This window comes from Anolis sagrei, chromosome 2 (genome assembly GCF_037176765.1).
Source record: "Anolis sagrei isolate rAnoSag1 chromosome 2, rAnoSag1.mat, whole genome shotgun sequence".
NCBI lineage: Eukaryota > Metazoa > Chordata > Lepidosauria > Squamata > Dactyloidae > Anolis > Anolis sagrei.
The window spans coordinates 236,941,402-236,964,969 of NC_090022.1; the positions used below are offsets into that span (position 1 = coordinate 236,941,402).

The following is a 23,568-nucleotide window of genomic DNA, read 5'->3' on the forward strand; positions in this document are numbered from 1 at the left end:
TCCTTCAGAGTTTGTCTGTGATTGCTAATTTTGGAGATTCACATCACTGCTTTTTAAATGGGAAATAACAGTAGTAGCATTTTTAAGGTGCAGAAATTGTATAGTTTTTATATTTTACAGAAAAAAAGTCTGTTACCTCATCAAAGCTTTGTGTGAACAATTGTTTCCTTTCTGTTGATGATTTGGGTATCGCAAAATACCTTGAGAGAAAGGATAAACATAAAGAGAAGGAGAAATCAACAACACATTTGCAGTCTCTTCCCACACATGACTGAAAATACTCATTCCAGAATTGTGGTTGGTGAAGTGATGATGAGCATGTTCCCACTAGGACTGGAGCCCAGCAGCATTCTCAATAATAAGTGAATTCATTTTGAAATAGATAGCCAAATAGATGTGAACAGAATCTGACTGAGGGTTGCAGGAGTTTAGTGCCAGAGGATAGGAGTGGCTGTTGTATTACAAGAAGAGCTATGCTCACCTTGTCCTTAGATGCAAGCATTTGGGGGATGAGGAGTTCACCCATATGATCTCTTTCTTTCATACCTGCAAGTTCTCTAGTTTGTGAAGATACTTCATGAGAGTTACACCAATGATTCACTTGGCTCTTTATCTTCAATGTGCTTGAAAGTCATGCCATTTAACTGAGCATGAAAAATATTCTTAAACCGCGCAATGAACAGTTGACATTGTTGCAAAATTACAGTGTGGAAATTAAAAAAAAGTGTGGATATTCAGCCTGTGAACAGTGAGTGTTTAAAATAAATATTATTTCTACTCTTAATTTATGTAATTTAACTATTGCTGTTTATGAAGGTCTGAATGTGCTTCACTCAGTATGAATTAGGATCTCAGCTCCTGAGCAGCTTGTACTGTCAAATCATTTTTGGGAGCACCAAATCATCAAAAGCTGAAAGATAACATCAGTCTTTTGACAAGGGGGCAAATCCTGAAATGTGCTGAGTATCAGTAATTCTCATTAATCCAAACACAAAGGGCATTTGCACACAAGGATTGTATGTGCTTTCCTGAATTATGGATGATCTAACAGTACCACCTTCCTTTTTTAAACTAACAAATAAAGTTTTGGATAATCTATGTGTGGCCTTTTCTAAAAGGGAAAGAGATTGGAAAGAGTTTCCAGTTTTTTCAGTTGTAATGGGAAAAGTAGGCTTTGAGAGGCAAGCAGAATGATTGCTTCATCTGAATGAAAGAGAGAAAGGCACTTGAATCTGTGAAGCATTATGTCCTTTGTTAACATTTGTTTTTGTGCATCATTAAAACACCAAAGAATTCTTTCTGTGCATAATTTATAGAATGCTTCAGGTACATATAAAAGTGTATAGGAGTTGTATAATCTCTCAAAGATGAAAAGGTGGCGATTGGAACTAAAACTAAGTGTTGTCTGTGTACTGGTGACATTTCAGCCCATTCATCTGGGCAACCTCCCCCAAGAGTATGCAGGTAAATCTCTGGATGGCTACCTCAAAGAGTTCCAAGTAGACCAGGGTGAGTTGCCAGTGGTCCCCAAGTCCTCCAAGGAGCTGGGTTTTTAATTTTTTTTTTTAAAAAAAATCTCCCAAATGCTCCCTCAGTGTGTTGTCAAAGACCTGTACACAGAATCTCTGTTAATGTAGCTCACCATCACATAGTCAAAGGTAGTCCATAGTCATACACAGCAAGTAATCCAACAGGGGCAAAGTATACGAATAGTCCAGAGTTCTTTCCAAGGGTCAAAGACAAGCAACCTCAGCAATTCAATTCATATTCCAAAAACATAGCCCAGGCACCAGTGTCACAAAGGTCAAAGTTCCATTCAATAATTCACCAACATAAATTCAGGCTGCAGCAGTTCCATAAACATTGCTCCCAGCACATTACCAGCTCTAGCCTCTATGCCACTTTCCCAAGTGCTCTTACCTGTTGGCCCTCCTCTAAAAGGTCCTTCTACACATGCATTATTGGGGAGTGGAATGGTGTGGTGTAGGCTTCCAAGGTTATGTCAAGCCCAAACACACACTTACCTTCAGTGTAATCTAGATTTTGAGCCTCCAAGACAAAAAAGGAATCAAAACTTAAGATCAAATATTACTAGATAATCCAGAAGACAATATGGCAAATAATGCTGCCATGAGGTTTAAGACAACTAACACACTTTTGTTCCTCACATATATTCATAGCCATAGGTTGTCTATCAAAATGCAGATTATATTCCTAGCTCAGTCCTAGTGCTATAGTTGCTTTACAATAGATTTAAAATTATTGTCCCATATCTGGTACTGTTGAGAAACAACCACCAGCTGCAATACCTTGCCCAAGAATGAAAGATTAGAAACTGGATAATTGTTGCATTTTCTTTTACAAAGACCTCCCAAAGACAAGTAAGGATGACTCCATTTCTAACACAGGACAATTTCAATCTCCATATCTCAAGCCTACGCCTTATAGGACAAAGTTCTTTCAAAAAAGCAAGGTTTCATTAGTTTTCCTGTGTCTGCAACCCTCTGTTGACAGAGTGTGAAATTTCAGTTGATAACCTATCATTTTAGATCCTAACAAAACATAGGAAAGAACCATAGATTTATTGCAAATTAGTTTCTTTGGATTCATCTTCTGTTCCTTAGACCAATATAAGGGCCTGTGGATGAAGTGAAAACAAAACAAACAGAACAAAACAAGAAAACTCTCTTTGATCTTGTTGACATTTTGCATAGTTAATTGTGTGCTGCTATTTTGGTTCTGTTGTTTGTTTCTGGTGCTGGTTTTCTTTTAATTTTTATGGGATGCATTTTGGAAAAGACAGTGTGTTGCCTTGTAAGCTTTTCTAACTAAAAGCAGAATAAAAATATTTTATCAGCCTAACTGATCTCTGAGGTCAGCTAGAGAGGCCCTCTTTTCCTATCTTTTAACTAAGCTATATCTGATGTATGTAGTTCTATAGAATGTCTTCTTTGTTGTAGCACCAAAGCTCTGGAGGGCCGTGCCTTCTGAGAGCCATCTAGTTCTCACCGTGTTGGGTTTTCATTGCTTGTTGAAGGCCTATTTATTTAGGCAGTCATGTAATCTTGATAGGGTGTTTATTTTCTGTGTTATTGGATTGTTCCCAGCTGCCTCTGTTTTCTTTAATTTGTTAAGGCTTCAGTCCTACTTTCCAGGACTGTGTACCAGGACCATAGAGACTGTACTTCCCCCTCCAAGGCCATTAACAGCATACAAGAAGATTTGATTTCATTTCCCTTTGCAGGCTTGGGTTCCATGATTGCTCCCTTCTGTGGCCGGAGCTTCCAGCCTTATAGAACATAGCAAGAAGGGTTTGAAATCTGTAGCAATAGAGTGAGAAATGGATCCCCTCTATACACAGCACTCCCTGTTTCCAACTTTGTTTCCAAAATGGATGGAAATTTAAACAAGTCTCAAATATAGTCTAACTATATTTTCTTTCATTGCAGTGGGAGATTGTCTTTTATACAAGTATCTTTGTGTGTATATGAGAGAGCAGGGATTTCTTTTGATAGAGCAGCAGCTGTAAAGTGCTCTACGTTTACTGGGAAAAGCTCAGTAAAACTGTGGATGGGTTGGACACTCTGAAGTTGGAATACTCTATTTGCCGCCTTATCTTTAGAAGTTTTTAATGATTTGATTGTATTGTACCACACTTTTGAAAACAGAGAAAACATGAGTGCAGTGGTGTACTGATGGAGAACAGGATTGGAGGCCCTTCTACACATGGCCTAAAATGTGGAAGAAACCAGGATAAGGGGAAAGGGTGGCTAAATGATGTTTCACAGGATGGTTCTACACATACATTAAACCCACTTCAGAGTGGGTTTAAGAAATCTGCTCCAAAGGGGGTTTAAATTCACACAGGCTTTCCCCTTTGGCTGTCCACATGCTATCCCGAATACTTTCGGAATGTTATGTGGCCATCCAACAACCCCCCAAAAAATGTTTAAAAGAAAACTCACCGGGAGCCATTTGGCTTCTCTTCCTACCTGAGGGCATATACCAATAATCCCCAAAAGCATAGGGGTGCTAGGAGTTATTTTCACCCCCCCCCCCCAATTTCGGGCATCATTGGCATTTTCCATCATATAGGAGGAGAAACCAAATGGCTCCCGGTGAGTTTCCTTTTTACTTTTTAGGGTTTTTTTTTTGGGGGGGGGGGTTGCAGAGGAGGTTGTTGCCCTCACAGTTTTCCAGGCTGAGTCATCCTGGAAAACACAGAACTACAGGAAACAGTCCAGACAGCGGAAGTTGTGGGTTTATCCCACACCTTCCAAGAAGACGCTGAATAAACCCACTAAGAATTAAATACTCAACAAGCCAGGGTTTTCCTGGTTTGTGGCGAATGAGTTCATGTTTGGTTCTTGTGGGGTTTTTCGGGCTATAGGGCCATGTTCTAGAGGCATTTCTCCTGACTTTTCACCTGCATCTATGGCAAGCATCCTCAGAGGTAGTGTTCATGTTTCTCTGGACCATCATCTGGACGGCCCCCTTTTAATTGTGGGAAATCCCACGTTAAAGGGCCTGTCTGAATCAGGCATGTAGCCGGGGGGGGGGGGGGCTTGAGGGGCTTCAGCCCCCCCTCCCCAAAATTCTCATGGTGGTTCGCGAAAAGGTGATCAGATCATGAAATGTTCATTCATATCATGATCTGATCACCATGCCCAATATATCCCATATGCATGGGGGTATTGGGATTACGATACAAAAGGTTTGCTAGGCTAGACCCTCTTTCACTCAGACTCAGCCCCTCCCCAAAACTCACCCCCCCCGAAACCCCCCCTGAAAAAAATTCACCCCCCCCCCCCCGAAACGAAATCCTGGCTATGGGCCTGGTCTGAATGTGGCCTCAAAATGCATGCTGAATCAGATTAACAGCTGAAAAAAATGTGCATTAAAAACCTGATTTCAGCTAGAAAATACAAATATCCGCATGACTGTATACCCCTGCTGTCAAGGAAAACACATGATTTCATTCGTATACCCTGGTGTAGAGTGCTCCAGCACATGTGCACACTTTTAAAATCTCAAAATGGTTGATCTGGGCGGTAAACACATAGAGCTATGGACACACAGGTGGCTAAATGGAAGCACAAATGGAAGGCAATTACAATGAGGACCCTCTGCAACTATTCATTTGTTCTGATCTTTATTAAATTAATCAGGGCTTGAATTTATAGTAGAATGAGGAGAGATAATAAGAAATCTGTGGTATGTTTAGATATTCGCATGAGTGCATATAAGGTCCAGCACATCTCAGAGAGCCAATTAAAAAAAAGTAAACTTCCACTGGATGTCCCCTGTCCATCTTGTAGATTTCTAAAATCTGCTACAAACAAACATGTCAGGATGGTGGGGGAGCATTTACTGGGACTGACAGGTCTGTGTTTGGACTTGCTGTCAGGTGCTGCGATTTCTTGCCCCACTTATTTGTTCTGCATTTTGATGCTGCCTGGAAGCTCCCTGGATGGTTTGATTCTGTAAAGGACATTCAGTTTGTTTGCAGGAATGTGAGATATCCATTGCCTCCAAGAAATCTTCCCATATACAATATCTTCCTTTATGTATACTCCCACTGGACATTTTTCTGATAATTGCACAATATTTTGCTTTTTAACACTATGGCTTAAATCCAACATGAGCATAATCAAACTTCTTCCCATTTCTCTCTTTCCAGCAGTCCTTAGAGCTTCTTGAAAACTGGCTTCAGATGTTTTCTCTATTGGTTTTGATGTAGTGGACTAACAGTGCTAACAACTCTCTAGAATGTGAACTTATTTAAATATTTTAATTATATCATTACTTTTCATAACAAGTACATACTATATGAATCCAGATTTCCAGTTATGTAAAATGTCAAAAAATTTTTGTTCAATACTTTTCAAATTAAAAAGGTACAAATAATGAATGCATTTTTAAAGAAAAATCAAAATTTACCACATAGTATTTCTTCAAACGTATTTTACAAAAAAAACCCAAAAACATTCCAGCATTGTTTTTTATTTCTTAGGTTTGCACGTAAAGTGAACACTTATGAAGCAAGAGATTTCTTTTCAGATGTGTGTGTGCAAACCTTAACCAGGTGGTTATCATTTACTCAGAAAATGGTTTAAATATTCAAAAACACTTTGCAGTTGGGTACGAATAACTGGGAGTGAATAGGCCACTGCTTTGTAAAACATTCCTGTGAGGTTGTGTATGGTGTCATGGACTGTTAGCCAGATGTGCCCTGGCAAAGCTCATTTTATGCCTGAACTAGCTCAGATAAATTGCATTCAGTTTCCTTGCTGGGGTGTGTTTAAGGTATATTCCCAACTATAGCCACAAGATTTTCTGTAGTATAGCCTCAGAAAATTTGCTGTGCCAGACTGTTTTAGACAAAATGTATGTGCTTGCAGAGTCCTATGAGAAGTTTAAGATATCAGTCTAAGTCAGGTATGGACCAACATTCAAGCTTGGGGGACACATGATGGATTGGAGCGGGGTGGGCGGTCTGGGAGGGAGGGGGTTCTCCTCAAGTCCCCTTCCTTCCCTTTCCTCCCCTTCCTCTTCTCTTTCGGTGGCAGAAAGTGAAGAAAAGATTAGAAACATTTGGATCTCAAAAGGGTTAGCCTTTTTCGGGATGGGATGGTGGACAGGATAGAAAAAGTGTATCCATTAGACCGTATTGCCTACTCCTGATATATAATCCTAGAATCCTAGAGCTGGAAGAGACCCCCAAGGGCCATCCAGTCCAACCGGCTGGTGTGCAAGAAGGCACAATTAAAGCACTCCTGATAGACAGCATCTGTGGTAAAGCCTCCAGAAGAGGAGATTTCGTCACACTCTGAAGCAGCCTATGCCATTCTCCAACAGCTCTTACTCTCAAGAAGTGCTTCCTAATTTTTTCAATCGAATCTCCTTCCCTGCCATTTGAAACCATTGCTTCCTTGTGCCCTAATCTCTAGAGCAGCAGAAAGTCAGTTTTCTCCCTCCTCCTCAATTGGACACCCTTTTAAATCTCATGTTCCCACTCTGCCTTCTCTTCTTCCAGCTAAACATCCCCTAGGAGGAAAGGAGGAAGGAAAAAGAGAAGGTAGAAAGAGTGGAAGAGAAGGGTGGAAGGGAATGGCGGGAGGGAGGAAAGAGAGATTTTTGCATGATAAATCAAGTAACTATGAGAAATATCATAATCATTATAGGAGCCACTTACATAAATGAAAATCAGTGTGACCTGTGTAATGTAGCATTCAAACCAATTTTTTATGGGCTTTCAGAGCCCTCGCTGTATCGGGCTATATGATGTGTCCATCCAGATTTTAGATGTAATTTATGTACATATCTAAATGCCTATTAATAGCTTCACTAACATCAGGTCCAGTGTAGAGGAACTACATTCATGTTTCATTTCCTGACCTTCCCCCCACCTCCCAGCAGAATACATAATACAGGTCTTTACTTCTTTCTTTCTGTATTTAGACCAAAGCTGGGAATGATTAATTAAAAAATCAGTGTTAAAATGTTTTGAATGTATGGAGAAAGGGAAGCTTAACCTATTTTTTTATTTCCTGTTAGTAGAGTAATTAACATTTAATTATTTAATATCTCTGTCTCATTCAACTGTGAAACAATCTTTTGTAAGAGGGTCAAACAGAGACCCTCTTTGTCGAAGTAATGGCCACTGGAGAATTCATATATTGCTGTTTGCACATTAATTTGCTACTTAACAACATCTGTAAATTGTTAATATTAGCTACTGCCATGCTGACACAGTTGACTGCATTTGAATAAGCAACATAGACAGATAAAGGGTGCACTTATGCTGAAGCACAAGGCCAGAGGTCAAATACTGTAACTTACTGAAAGAGGCTATTGGGAACACTGATGTGGTTACTAGTGCCACATTGCTGATGGGACTCAGCTGTGGATGAATTAAACATTATTTTACCTAGCTGGTTTTTATTTTAAATGATCATAGGGTTGCTTCAAAGGTGTGTACATCATTTTATTTCTCACCATTTCATAATTTAACACTAGCAGAAGTAACAGCTTTCCTTGGTTAGAAACCCCTTAGCACTCCCCACACCCATTCTGTTCTCTTTCACATCTCTGCCTCTTTCTCTTTATTTATAGTTCTTTCCCTCCACCCACTTCACTGGTCATGCAGTGCTTCCCTTTGCTATCTCCCTTCTCCACCTTACTAGGCAACAAGAATCGCTCCCCAAATTATTTAAGGAATGTTATTTTCAGAGGAAAATTTTGTGTGGAACTGGCCAATTAATATTTAAATAAAGAAATGTATTCTAAAAGCAAAATACTTACAGTATGAACACCCTTAGGTTTGCTTCTGTATTCAAACCAAATTTGAGGTATCCAGATATTACTGTCTTGAAGTTTTGCTGGAAATACGTGAAGATGCACATATTTTTATTATTGTAGACTGACACCCAGAATGCCCAAACTATTGCAAAGCAGTGTGCTGTTGAAGGCTTTTCATGCCTGGCGGGATTCTTTGTTGGGAGATGTTAGCTGACCTTGAGTGTTTCATGTCAGGATTTCCCCTGTTGTTTGAGTGTTCCTCTTTATTTACTGTCCTGATTTTAAATTAAATACTAATCAAGGTGGTCAATTGCAACATTCACACTTTCCTCAAGCAGGCAAGAGTTCTTTTTCCCACCCTGGACGTTCCACAGATAGATGGATAGATAGATAGACATACCTACCTCACTTGCCTCATTTCCAACCTGGCCATTGTGCAGGTACAGCTAAACCAGAAGCTCCCACGTTATTTGCTTTGTATTAAGTTTGTTTGCAGCCCAAGGCTTGGGATTTGCAGAAGGGTGGCTTCTGCAAATATAACTGCAAACTGTTAAAGTTTGCAGTTATAGGGCAGGCTACCTGTCCATCATCATTAGGTTCCTTAGTTCCACCCCTTTTTGGGTTTTAGAAGAGAAGGGGGCCAGTTTTAGTCAGTCACACACAAGGAAGCTAGTCTATAGGATGCAGACAGCTCGTCCCGTAGGAAAAGCTTCATTCCTCAGAATCATCTGGGGATCATCCAGGGAAATAGAAACAGAAGGAAAAGATCCCAAAGGCTCTGGCTGAGAGCTCACAGCCTCTCAGCCTCACAGCACCAGAGGGGAAAACAGTCCTGAAGTTCCCACAGGACAGCATTACAGAACCACTGAATTCCAGGTGAAAGATCTTCAAGTCTTGGCTGGTAGGTGTACTCGATGTCCAGACGCATTTGGGATCGGTAGTAAGACCCAAACCAACGAGGCCTAGATAATAGACAGTCTGGGAGAGATTATAAAGGGTTCTTCCTCATGCTGAGAAAGTACAGTTAATCCAAGTCAGTGCCAGTCTCTTAAAGACTAGAATAAGAAAACCTTGAAGTGTTGTTTGAAGATTTGTTCTTTGTTCCTTAATAAAGATTTTGTTGTACCATTAAAGACTCCAAAGACCATCTCTTCAGGAATTCCCTAAGATTCTCTCTTTGAGGCACCCCAGCTTCCCACTGGGTTTAAAGTATACGTCCTATAGAATAAAGACAATTTGTTCAGACCCAGTGCGCGACAGAATAGCCATAGAGCCTGGAAAACCCACAGCAACCTATTGCAAAGCATTAAGGTGGAAAATGAAATTTTCTCTATTTGTTTGGTATTTGATGTATTATTCTTATACGTTAGTCATCATGTAACATGGCAGCCTTGGATAAATATGGAAATCAACTCAAGGTGCTAGAAACATGAAAGAAGGATTGCTTTCCTCATGGGCTTTCCCCTGCTTCCAGTTTGTAAGGGCTTCAGAACAATGTGAGAGCAGATACAGGATGACAGTGACATGACCACAATATATTACACATGAACAGTGTCATAGCAGTACCAGCAGGGCTGTAGCCGGCGGGGGGTGGGGGGAGAAGAATACCTGTTTAATCCCCTTCCCCCCGGAAATGTGTCAGGTTAAAAAAAACCTGGTTTACTCATTAATTTTAATGGATTAACCAATTAATGAAAAATCAGGTTTTTGTTTTACCTGACACATTTCGGGGGGGGGGTGTTGAACCTTTAACCCCCCCCCCCCCTAGCTATGGGCCTGAGTACCAGCATACTGCTATGAACAACTACTACACAATAGGTCATATTATTGTTGTATCGTACATTACACTAGAGCATGGATCCACTTTAAATCCTGTTTCTTGCTCCTGCAGAATTCTAGGGCTTGTAGTTTAGGGAGAGTAATTTAAACCGCTCAGCCAGGCAGGTACTGGGCTTAACTACACTACAAATTGCAGAATTCTGCAGGCGGCAGAAACCGGATTTAAAGTGAATCCATACTCTGGTGTGATGAGGCTGTAAATCTTCCATGTAAACCTGATAAAATCAGTATTTTTTGTACCTAGAGGGAAATTGAGGAGAATTCATGTAATAATTGATAATCTACTATACAGATAAATCATGTTTTAATTAAATGCATGTTTGAAACTTTAATACCAATGTGTTCTAGATTTATTGGGGGCATAGAAAAAAAAGGAAGAAAACCATTGCAACTACCTTATAAGCTAAAGAGTACAAAATGTATATTGCAGTTACAAAGTGTAGCTTTTCTATAGAAGTGTTGCTGTAGAGTCAGTGAGATTCAAAGGCATAAAGCATTTTTTCACAATTAAACTGATTTTCCTCAAAAACAGTATCTCAAACAGGCAAAATTATATGGCAAAATTAATGCAAACAACCAATGTTAAGCTTTGAAAAGGCAATTCCAGGAAGGATAACTTTGTGTCTGATGTGAATGATGGCCTTACTTTGCCTGTCATGTAAATTATGATTTCTGGAAGTATAAACACTTCCTAAACATTTCCATACTACTACGAAAACTTATTAAACTATGTTTAACTAGATAGCACATAGCAAAATCTTGAGAAATTGTTAGCTGCGCATCTCATGTGGCTAGTGGAACCGCAACTGCTATTTTCTTTGTTTTATACAAGTAATTCTCTCTAAACGTGAATGGAGGTGGATGAATGTGGAAAGCCTATTGATGTAGAAATGAAATGAGCTCACCCAAAACAACATTCTTGGTGTGCAAAGATGTATAGCAGTTCATAAATTAAAAAATTCTTAAAACTCAAAATATGGTCTAAGTACTCCTGAGCTTTGGGAATTTATGGAATGTTGAGGTCATAAAAATAATAAGGTACTGAAATAACTAACTTCATTGTATGGTGAGAGAGCATCAATATCCATACTGCTGTCAGTAGAAAGGTCCTGAGTGTCAGTGGTGTTTGTTTTATTTTAAGTATTCCTTGGTATATTCTGAGGTAATTTTTGCAACAATTCTGTCTATTTTGTTTCCAGATGTTGATGAATGTCAGGCTATCCCTGGACTCTGCCAAGGGGGGAATTGTATCAATACAGTTGGATCATACGAGTGCAAATGCCCTGCTGGCCACAAGCAGAATGAAGCAACCCAGAAGTGTGAAGGTAAGTATCATACATTAAGTAAATGTGTAGTATTTTAATACCTTCATTGGTTTCTGGCATTGTAGTTATCTTCACTGTGACTCTTAACGGCAAGCAGAAAGGTTAGCTAATAGCACCAGATTGTTCTGTTGCTCATCAGACCTGATCCCAGTTCTTTTTTATCTGTGGTAAGAAAAGCCATCACTTCTGCCAGCTGGCTGTCAGTTCTGAATACTACATTTTGGACAGATGTTCAGATTCACAGCTTGCCTACTTGCACATTTTGTCTGCAATAAATTTAAAGATAACATTTTGATGCAAATGGAGCTGGAAGCCATTTTCACATACACTTGATTGTGCATCTCATGGTGAGAGCCATGCTTAAAACAAACCATAGACTTTGGTATTGTAACACATCTAAGTCCTCTTCATAAAAAAATAAAAGTGCTGTCAGTACCCTGTAAAGCCAATGGAATGCATGTTGGTGAATTTGTTGTTACCTTTATTATATTTTAGCTACCTTTATTTTATTGTGCTGCTGGGAAATGAAGCTGGGCTAAGTTGTTAAGGTAACACGATGGGCCCATCCAGACATGACCTTTATTGTGGTAACTACTGCAATAAAGGAGGGGCTGTCCAGAAAACATTCTTGACAGTCCCGAATTAATTCACTACAAACTAGGAAAACCCTGGTTTGTAGCGAATTAATTAGATAGTGGGTTTATTCCATGCCAAGAAGGTGCAGGATAAATCCACTATTTCTGGTGTCTGGACTACAGTCCAGACACTATTCCCACAGTTTACCGGTCGAAATAAGCCCGGTAAACTGTGGGAATAATGGTGTTCATTGCAATAGCTCCAAAGTAACAGACTGCAAAATGTAAAAGAATGTAAAAAGAATACTAGCAATGTAGGGATTATAATGTAAGCTCAATTGTAATGACAAAAAACAAACATTTTGTGCAAACTGGGAAAATATAGTTTGGAAGAATAAACTTTTATATAAATAATACATGTGAGAGTGACAGTACATAGAGAAGTGTTGCATATTTTTGCCATTAAAACTTGTTTATCTCATTCAGTGATCACTTGAAAACATACTGCAGGTTTCACAATAACATTTAAAATAATGAAGTGAAGGCATCTGTAGTTACTAAATATAGTTGTAAATAGTATGGAAGCTGCGTGGGCAACTCAAGTGTGACTATGTTCTTGGCATATGTGCTGTATAGTGGGATGTCACTTTACACATTCTTTCTTTCCAAATATCATTTTAATTTTGGTGGAACTTGGAAAAGTTACTTTTTTGGACCACACTTCCCAGAATTATCCCAGCATGGCCAGTTCTGGAAACTGGAAAGCAAAAGTAACTCTTCCGAGCTTTAAACTTGGGTATTAGTAATACAAGTCAAGGCAAATTCATGCCTGTGGTATGTTATGTTATTGTGAATAAAGAAATTTCTGGATGTAGAAAATGCATAGGAGTGATTAGAAAAACTACATTAGTGACAGATAGAAAATCGAAATTTTATTTAAGCTGTAGCAATTCCCTTCCTGTTCATGTTCTATAGTAAACAATCTATATAACCTGTTCGATGTGCAGTGCTTTATGTCACCTTCTGCCATTTTTTTTTCATATAGAGGTTGAGTGTTCCTTATCTGGAATTCCAAAATCCCAAAATATTCCCAAATTCAAAACTGCCCACATGAATGGTTGAAACAAGTAGACTTTTACTTTCTGATGGTTCAGTGTAGGCAAACGGTGTTTTGTGCCCAAAATTGTTAAAAACAGTTTGTATAAATTTACCTTCAAGGTATAGGTATAAGGTGTATATGAAACATACATGAATTTCATGTTTTGACTTGGGTCCCATCTTCAAAATATCTAATTTTAATTCCAAAATCCAAACAAATCATATATCCAAAACACTTCTGATCCTAAGCATTACGGAGTAAGATACTCAACCTCTTTGTGTATTAGCCAATAGTAGGCAGTAGCTCTGTACATGTAATGCTTTTGAATTGTTGATTCAAAGAGCTCACACTTATTTTAACCTGTCAATAAGATGAGATGGGGAGAGGGGCCCTGTCTTTCAACCAACTAAAACAACTCCAGAATTCCTCATTCCTGACCTTATGGGGCTGAATATGTCTACACTTCCTTTTCAGATCCTTCTTATTGACATACAGAAGTCAGGAACAAAGAGGGCAGGGTGAAGTGGATATCCCTTTAGTATTTGAATTTTTTACAGGAAAGCTTGTCTTGACATATTGAGATATTCTGTCAAATGCAGCTAGGTTTTTCACATTTGGGGATTTCAAAACTTCATTGGGTTTTGCCCCCAAACAATATATTTCTAATAAAAGTGTGTAACATGCAAAAAATGATACTTTGTGTAGAAAAACAATTCAGTTTTTTGAACAGAATTTTCATCAAAATATTGCAAATATGTGCAAACCCTTATAACCTTACTCATTGCAGACAAAACTTTAGAAATACTTTCTTTAGCATGTGAGAATGAGATAAGCCAAAATGTATATTATACCTCACAGAGTCCTTACATCTATATACCCCTATCTCTGTCCAATTGCATATGTGATTGTAAGGAAACATGCACACTATAGTAAATTACAATCTACATATGATTTTTAGCATAAGGAAATAAGTTCTATACGTAGTTACAGTGTTAAAGTTCTTACGTAGTTAAAAATTTTCAAGCTATAGACAGGGCAGGACCTGAAAATATAGCAGACATTACCTATTCCTTGGCGTGGGTCAGTTAGAAAAACAAGGTTTTACATGTTTTAATGTACAGTAATGTGAATACCACAAACCTGAGAATATTCCTCATTAGTAATGGGTTGAGCCTTGAAATACCAGTGAGTCATTTAAAGATACTTTAAAAATATGTTTTGTATATGCAGTTTTACCTGAAGAATTGTTAATTATTTCCAAGCATGTAGTTGATGATATTGTGGTAGAAAAAATGTCAATTTGTGTTTGTTTGATATGAATGGTGGGTATATGAGTTAAATAACTTTCATAATGAAAGAGTGGCATAATGTAATGAAGAAAAATCAACCTTGTGGTTGAGAAAACCAATCTAAAATATCAACAGAAAGGAATTTTCTTGGTTTTATGTTCTGCTTGCCTATAATAGCAGAGGATGAGAAAACAATCTTTTATTGAGACTTTTTTATTGAAATCCTTTAGTGAACAACCATTTCATACTGAAAGAAAAAGGTGTATAATGAAATGTCATAATCACACAAGAGATGATGATGTAAAATAATGATGCTAACAAATTTTTAAAAATCAAAGAAAGAGGATTACAGTCTTCCATAAAGTTTTCAAAGGAAGCACTTTAAGCTGAGCACAATCACATTTCTTAAAACTTTATTGAAGTCCAGACGCCTCCTTCCAACATCCGTACTTTCTTGGGGGAGGGGGGGGGCAGATGCCCTACTGGGCCTTCCAATAGGTGCCCCAGACACAATAGACCCCCTCCCCCCGAAAAACCTTTAAAAAAGAAAATAACTTACTCATTTGGCATTAGGCCTTGAAGGACACTTCCTGGAATGTCCCAATTGTGCATGAGAAGGCTAAAGCGATTCCCGCCCTCTCCCACTTCCTCACCCATAATTGGTACATTCCCCGGAAGTGTGCTGCAAGGCCTAATGGCAGCAGAGTAAGCTATTTTCTTTTAAAAGGCTTTTGTGAGGGTTTTTGGGAGGGAGATGGGGGCTATCTCACATCTCTGAGCTCCAGGAGCCTAGAAGGTGTGAGATGAGTGTATGGACAGGCCCCAGGGAAGGAAAAGGTGCAAAAATATGTGGGTGTATCTGTATTGAAGAATTAATGAAGTTTGTCTTCACTTTAACTGCCATGCCTCCATACTATGGAAACCTGAAGGTTGTTTTCTTGCACTGGCACTCTTTAGCAGAGAAAGCTAAAGGCCTTGTAACACTACAACTCAAATAATTCCATAGCATTAAGCCATGGTGATTAAAGTGGGATCAAACCATATTGATTATGATGTAAATGCACACAGTAGATATAATTGTACCCAGTGTTGGATGTCACCAGTTTCTCTCAAATAGATGTCCCCCTCTTTCATACACACACACACAAATATTCAATTAGCAGAAAGGTACTTGCTTAAACCCAGATTTCATTTTTAAAATTTATTTTACCTACATGATCTCATCAGCAAGTCCTCTGCCCACTCCTTTCCACTCCTCGTGTGTGTAAAGCCAGATCAAACATTACACAGGGCAAAAATCTTATAGGCATTATCTAGGCAAAATGCCAGTTTTTAACAAGAGCTGTATGACTTTGACATCAACTATCCAGTTTTAAAAAAGAAATAAAATAAAATAAACTAGAAGTCATGCAATTTTAGTTTCTTTTTCTACCTTTTTGACTTGTGGAGCCAGATGTGCTTCAGCATGCGTAAAGGAAACCTTTTTTTTTCTTGGCAGTAACATGAATAAGTGTTCATATTACACTTTCAGCTTTTCTGAGCAAAACTGCTTAAGTAACCGAAGGATACAACACTCAATGTAACTTAAGAAATGGAAGATTACAATACTCAGTTCTACTCAATATAATTTGTGCTTGTGGATCTGTGCATCAATGGGTTAATTAAATTTTAAAGCTTTTTACTGTGCTTCCATTTTATTTCTGAAGGATTTTCAGCTTAATATAGCTAAATTCTAGTATTGGGGGAATGACAAGGCCTTAGTGATTTCTTAATGTTCCTGGAAATACGTAATGGTTTCATTCCAAGTGCTGCTGGCAAAGAAACTTCAGTAAAAGCAACACGATTAACAGTGAAATCTTACCCATGTTTACTCAGACATAAATCCCATTAAGTGGCATGGTGCTTACTCCCAAGTAAGTGGGTGTACAATTGCAGCCTAAGAAGTGCTGGTAAAATGCCATATGTAACAATTGTTTAAAGTTGAGACATAGTCTTTAAAATCCAGCCAATTAAAAAGAAGAAAGATTTATAGGCCCTCTAAAGACACTTTGAGCCTCCTGGCCAGAGATATTATTTCCTCCCCAAGATTCTTCCCCAAGTGAATGGAGGGTTTGTTCCCTCACTAAATTACTCCTCACTTTTGTGAACTTAGAAGCAAGAGATATGCTGGCCAAAATCTTTTCCAGGTCAAGTCGAATGTAAAATGCTGCTAGTATCTTGAAGTCATAACTGTTTGATGGCCATTCTGATTGCTGTTCTGGATTCATGACGGATGGGCAGAACTGTGCATACATGCTTTAAGTGGACATGTTGCACTGCAGGATGAAGGATGAACTGCTTGTATAAAGTTGGTAATGGATGCCATCTTATACACATATGTAAAAAAAGTTAGAAAATGCACTGTTAAACAGAAATTCATTGGCAGTGGATCCTATTGTGTAAAATTGTGTAAAATACAGTTCTAATAGACATGTGGTAACACATCTGCAGAATGATTAAGTGGTAGTGATGCATTACCTAAGGGACATGCTGAAAAGGCTGTCATGACCATGTGACATTCATGACAAAGGATTGCATCATTAATTTGTCCCTGGCTGATAACAGGACACCAGTGGGCATAAAAGAAGGCTTGTCCTCTCTCTTGCCATAAATGAAAGTCCTGGGAAGAAAAGGAGGGTGTATGGCAGCTGTCCAACAGATTCAAAGAATTCCCCTCCACAACAGCTTTATAGTGAAGATGCATAGTCTCACTGGATTTTTGTGATTACTAAAATTTATTATTTATTTATTTACCATATTTATATACTGCCTTTTTCAGTCCGAGAGCAACTGTACAGATGTAATTTATCATTAATTGTACAGATGTAATCTATCATTAATTCTAACAATTTTCTTTCTGCTGTAATTAGTGAATTATAGAAACAACCAAGTTTTCAAAGTTTAGTCCCATGTTCTGTGCATGTGTGTCTTATTCTGTGCAAAATTCACATGTGAATTTGCACTGAAAAGAGTGTTTATTTTGTGTAGAATGCCCCAATTGTAGCATGTTCTGTGCAAGTCCAGAACTGTGAAGATTCTCATCAGTCCAGTATCCTTCTTACCAGGACTTTTCAATACTCAAGGTTCTGCGAGTTAATATCCTTCCATCTGCTAATTTGGAGGCAAAGGAAAGATTTAGTATATATTTCCACTACAGCCTTTGAAAAAGATATGTGTGGCTCTGAAATGAATTGTGCACAGCACAGTATATAAGAACATATACCTGTCTGAAGCTTCTTCAGACATTCTTCCTCATCATATCTTAATGGATGATGACCAGTAGACACATTCGGGAGTGTATTAATCTCCCTTGTAAAATGCAATTCAATATAATGTACCATGAAAAGGTTTAATACTGAGACCCCAGACCATTCTTCAAAGCAGCACAAGTGGAGATGTGACTTTACATGTTAAAGAGCTTCAGTAGACCATGATGCTCCTAAAGGGAAGGATGGTAGGGTCTTTTCATTAATGAGGCTGCAATCTGTCTTGAATTAATAGTATACTACTAATGACAGAAGCAAGCAAGGTGGTTGAGATGAGCATCCACTTGACTCAAAAGTTCCAGTGAAAATGCTTGTCCATTGTAGTCTTCCTACGGTCTTAGGGGGGGGAAAATGAAAATTAGATTTCAGCAGGAGTAGTATTACCAGCATTGGTGGAGGGGTGTGTTGAAGCATCTTCACTATGCAAGTCTTTCCCATGAATTCCCACCAAACCTGTTTTATTGAAATGTTTAGGTAGCATGTAAAAAGGCTGTTTTCTGTGGTCACTGAACTTATTTATTTGTTTAACTGCTCTCACTTTCATTGCGTTCACTCAATGAAATTATATCTAGGTGAAATTCTTAATTTCAGTTTGAGGCAGTGATCTTTTGTACTCATACATGTAGAGAAATCCTACTAAAATAGTGACACCTGTTTATAAGTAAACATCCACAGGGCTCACCAGAGCACTTCAGCTATGTAGGAAAGCTGGGTAACTGAATTAATTTCTTGCAATTGAATGAACAGTGAGCAAGTGGAGAGTTTTCATAGCATTTTGGAGCTAAAGATAGTGGATTTAATAATAACAATAACAACAACAACAACAACAACAATAATAATAATAATAATACATAAATACTTTATTTATAGCCCGCCCTCTCTCCCCAAGGGGACTCAAAGAGGTTTACATACAAAAAGGCAAACATTCAATGCTGTAGTCAACAAAAACACACAGATCAAAACAATACAAAATAGCATCAATAAACTTCTAAGATTTGTGACTTTTGAGCTTAGCTAACTGATTTGTTCTTTGCTTTTCCTAAATTGGTTTTCATCTAAAAATCATATTTTAATCTGTTTTTAAAAATCATAATGTTTCATTTCTCATTTGCTTTACATTATTTTTTCTAAGTTACTTTTGATCATCAGTGCATAAACTACCCAACACTGTAGTAGTGAGATTGCATATCAGATATGAACAGATTTTGGAAATCTTAGTTTTTGGTCTACAACTCATCATAATACAGCTAGTACATTTATGCTATCTTTTAAAGATGTAGTCCCCTCCCATCCCGTCCCCCCCCCCCCCAGTTTCCCAAACCTCCAAGCTCTTGGGGACTTGGGATTTAACAGTCTCTGTTTTTTGCATCAGTTTCAACTTTAGAACATCTTTCAAGTGACGAATAGTATATGCCCTATTATTTAGGAGTCTGCTTTGCTTTACAAGGACAATACACTCAGTTTTCCTTTTCATCTAACTTTTAAGAGGCAGCTGAGGCAAAAATAATCTGGATATAGATTGTGATGTACATAAACTCTAACAGAGTATTTTACAGCTTCAAAATGGAAAACATCACTCAGTTCAAAGTTTATGGAAATTTGGCCTAATCTTGATCAGTTGAATCCCAGTTTAGACCTGGGCTTGTCTCCAGGTATGTTACAAAACCCAAAAGCTGACAACTTTTTAACTAGTAATATATTTTATAGGGAGATTTATAAGGAACTCTGACTACATGCATGGGAGGTTACTTTGTTGGACGCTGGGTATATGTGATGCCATTGGTATAGCTATATGGTTGATAGGAATTGGATGTGTTATCACATTTCATGTTGTGATTTGGAAGCGATAAAATGTTTGGATTCAAACTCTGCCCAGTTACATGCAGGCATTTCCTTTCTTTTGCCTTTTTTTTAAAGAAAGGAAAAGATAATGTTACCGTCTATCTTCTTAGTAAATGAAAAATGGTAAAACAAGGACAAAAGAAGGACCAGCATTTGCTTTTCTGATGCTTTGGACTCTTTAATATAGGTTATTGTATGTATGTGTGGCAGAGCAAATTTATTTCTATTATTCTGGCTGCCAGCTCTAGTTAATATAACATGGTTATGATCTGGTGTACTCCCAATAGCTAAGCTGATTTTTTTTAAAAAACAGAATTCCACATTACACAGGATGCAACAGTTTTGACATATATTTTCCCAGAGCCACAGAAATCATGGATCAGTGAACTAATGATGCCCCTTGCATCAGTCCATCATTTATTGTTGTTGTTGTTGTTGTTGTTATTACCACCCCACTTTTTTTCTCTAAAAGGAGGCTCAAAGAATAGAAGGAACACTGCATGGAAGGCAATGGGGCAGTTGTTTAATTTTCTGTGGAGGGCTCTGGTCCTTTGAAGCAAAGAAACATGAATGTTTGCATAGCAATGGCAATGATGGAAATGGTACCCTTATTGCTATATCAGAAACCTTTATGTTTCCCATGCAGCGACAACTGGCAGTTTCTGTGTCATTGTGGTAATGAATCTGCTTTGGGCTTTAGCCTGTATGTGAAAGGTGCTATCCAAGATCTTGAACTCTCTCCTCCAATTAAGTTTAGCACCTTGGAAAGCTCACTTAAAGGGAAGGTATTAGCCACTAATATTTGGGTTGTACTCACACATTTTAGAGAGCTATAGCCCTGTGCCACATGCTCCATCTTTGTGAATTATAGATGTGAAGACATTATGACTGGGTGAAATTATTTTGAACTGTATGAGTTGTAGTGGTGACATGGACATAATAAGTAGAGTGATGTTATATTGGAATACAAAGCTGACAAGTGTATGCTTATGACCCAAAAGATTATTAGGATATTTTATTGATATACAAAGATTTTTGATGGTCTTCATGGATTGATGCTAGGAATGGAAGTATCTTAAATGTGGTATCTGTCAAAAGGATCTTGCACTTGATGCACACTCAATACTCTGTTTGAGATCCAGAAATAAACTCCACCAAGGCAGTTGATAAATTACTTTTTCTTTCATTTATTCCTTAAATTAGGGATTACTTAGCATATGCAGATGCAAATGTGCAGGAAGTGTGCAGGCTTGAAGAATCCATAGATGATGTGATAAGAATTGCAAAGCACTGTTTTCATGTTTATCACCCTAATCAGATGTTTTGGGTCATTCTGCTTGAAAACCACTTCTCCTTTACACTAAAAGAGAACATGGTTATGATATTTCTGCTTCAGTGGTGTTAAGTTCCCGTGTTTGTTTTTTCACACTTGAAATATGACAATATACTATTTATATCATTCTTTTTTGCTCTAATTTCTGATACATCATTGGTGTTTTTCTTTCTTTTTTTAAAAAAAGAAAGCCATAATTGCACTATTGTACAATTACATTATGATACTTTTATAGAACTACCCCATTTTATACCCAGACCAGGAAGATGAACGCACATCACTTTCACACTTTTTTTTCTGCGATATGATTTTTTCTCTGCCCCAAGTCTGATTTTGCTTAGAACTCTGTAAACTTTTACTGAACTCCTTCTTTTTCTGCTTCTATTTCCAGATATTAATGAGTGCAGCCTCATTCCAGGAATATGTGATGCTGGTGAATGCTCCAATACTGTAGGAAGTTATTTTTGCCTCTGTCCACGTGGTTTTGTAACATCTACAGACGGCTCTCACTGCATTGGTAAGTACGTTGTTTAAAAATCTCCTCCTAAATACTTCAACTAATTAATGAAATTAGTTATTGACCTGCTTGGTAATGGGTCATTATTAGTTGTGTCTGCCTTTTCATTCAAGTCTCCAGACTATGAAATCACTTGCTAGTCTTTTCCATAATGGCAACACTGTTCTTTTTCCACAGTTTCCATCTATAGGAAAGCTGTGATCCCTACCTGCATAGGCCATAAAGACTGCGATTTCAGGAATATTTCCATATGTCTTTGTATAGTCTTGTGTTACTTTCCTCTTCCATGCTTTAAAAATATGTTACTTACAATTCCTAGTTCATTGTAGTTGTGAAGTTGGAAAGAACAGTTGCATACTGTCACATGAGAAATAAAAATAACATATTTACTTAATCTTTCTGTTTTTGAATGAACAAATCAAATTGAATTTCAGTGAATCTTACATCTTTTTTAAAAAGTGTTTTGAGGTTTGTCTTGGATTGGTGACCATAACCACCAAGTCAATATTTGAAGGTTATTCATTTAAACCTAGAAGGCATCTAGAGTAAAGATTATTTCATTTAGTTTAGTAGTTTGCATCCCATGAGGGGAAGCAGTCAGGAAAATGAATTCACCTCTTTATTTGTATGTCAAAATGCAAGGCTTAAACTTTTCTGACATCAGGCGATGAGGAGTACTCTATTCCAGGTTATACATATGGATTAGGCAGAGCTTGAAAATGTTGATTTTTGAAGTTCCAGCTCCAGTTTGGAGAGGTATTGGGTTTACAATCCAAAGGATAACTTTTCTAAGCTCTGGTGATATGTCATAAAGGCAGATGTTGTGGTCTTCAAAGTCGTCATGTGTCCTCTCCTCCACTCCCAGTCCTTCTGAGTTTTACTGGAAATGACTCTAAAGTTGCCAGGAGAGCCTCGTTGTGCAAATTGTTTTAAGGAGGCCAATCTAATAGACCTGCATCTAGCTGAGTATCTTTGTGGAGGGACCACTGGTTTTGAGGCACAACCAGCAAGCAAAGTGCAAGTAAGAACTTCTTTGCACAAGCCACCTGGCTGTCCCCATAACATTCTGGAACTTTGCAGACTAATTGGGTTAGCCCAGGCATAGGCAAACTTTGGCCCTCCAGGTGTTTTGGAATTCAGCTCCCACAATTTCTAACAGCTGGTAGGCTGTTAGGAATTGTGGGAGTTGGAATCCAAAAAGCCTGGAGGGCCGACGTTTTCCCATGCCTGGGTTTATTTATTTATTTATTTATTTATTTGGTATGCTTGTATACCGCTAATATCTCAGCCTGTGCGGCGACTCATTGCGGTTTACAACATGTTAAAATATACAATTCACTTTAAACATATAAAATTAAAATTAGGAATACATATAAAAACATACATAGTATTGGGCCACCAATACAGATCGGGACATCTCATAGTTAAAATCATCATCCAATTCGTTATCTTGATTGCTAATCCATGGTCAGACAACATCACGTCGAAGATCAATTGAAGACTTGCCCAAACATCCAGGTTTTTAGTTTTTTCCTAAATGCCATTAGCGAGGTGGCTGATCTTAATTCAGTAGGGAGGGCATTCCAAAGCCGGGGGGCCACCATAGAAAAGGCCCTATCTCTCGTTCCCACAAGCCGCACCTGTGAAGCAGGTGGGATAGAGAGAAGGGCTTCTCCTGAAGATCTAAGGGTCCTGGTGGGCTGATAGGCTGAGATACGTTCGGATAGGTATGTAGGGCCAGAACCGTTTAGGGCTTTAAAGGTCAAAACCAGCACTTTGAATTGGGCTCGGTAGCTAATCGGTAGCCAATGGAGCTGGAACAGCAGAGGGGTTGTGTGCTCCCTGCGCCCAGCCCCAGTTAATACCATGGCTGCCGCCCGTTGGACTAGTTGGAGCTTCTGGGCCGTCTTCAAAGGCAACCCCACGTAGAGAGCGTTGCAGTAATCAAGACGGGATGTAACCAGAGCGTGGACTACCGTGGCCAAGTCAGACTTCCCAAGGTACGGTCGCAGTTGGCGCACGAGTCTTAACTGTGCGAATGCTCCCCTGGTCACCGCCGAAACCTGTGGCTCCAGGCTCAGCGATGAGTCCAGGATCACACCCAAACTGCGAACCTGTGTCTTCAGGGGGAGTGCGACCCCGT

The 23,568-nt window shown here is 38.5% G+C and overlaps 1 protein-coding gene across 2 annotated transcripts in view; it reads left to right on the top strand.

The window, feature by feature from the left end:
- FBN2 (fibrillin 2) overlaps positions 1-23,568 on the top strand; it is a 156,461-nt gene that overhangs the window by 37,330 nt on the left and 95,563 nt on the right. For both annotated transcript variants that reach the window (XM_060761998.2, XM_067464466.1), the window contains exons 7-8: positions 11,340-11,465; positions 21,300-21,425. In XM_060761998.2, coding sequence (XP_060617981.2) covers positions 11,340-11,465; positions 21,300-21,425 — 252 coding nt within the window. The remainder of the gene's footprint in view (positions 1-11,339; positions 11,466-21,299; positions 21,426-23,568) is intronic.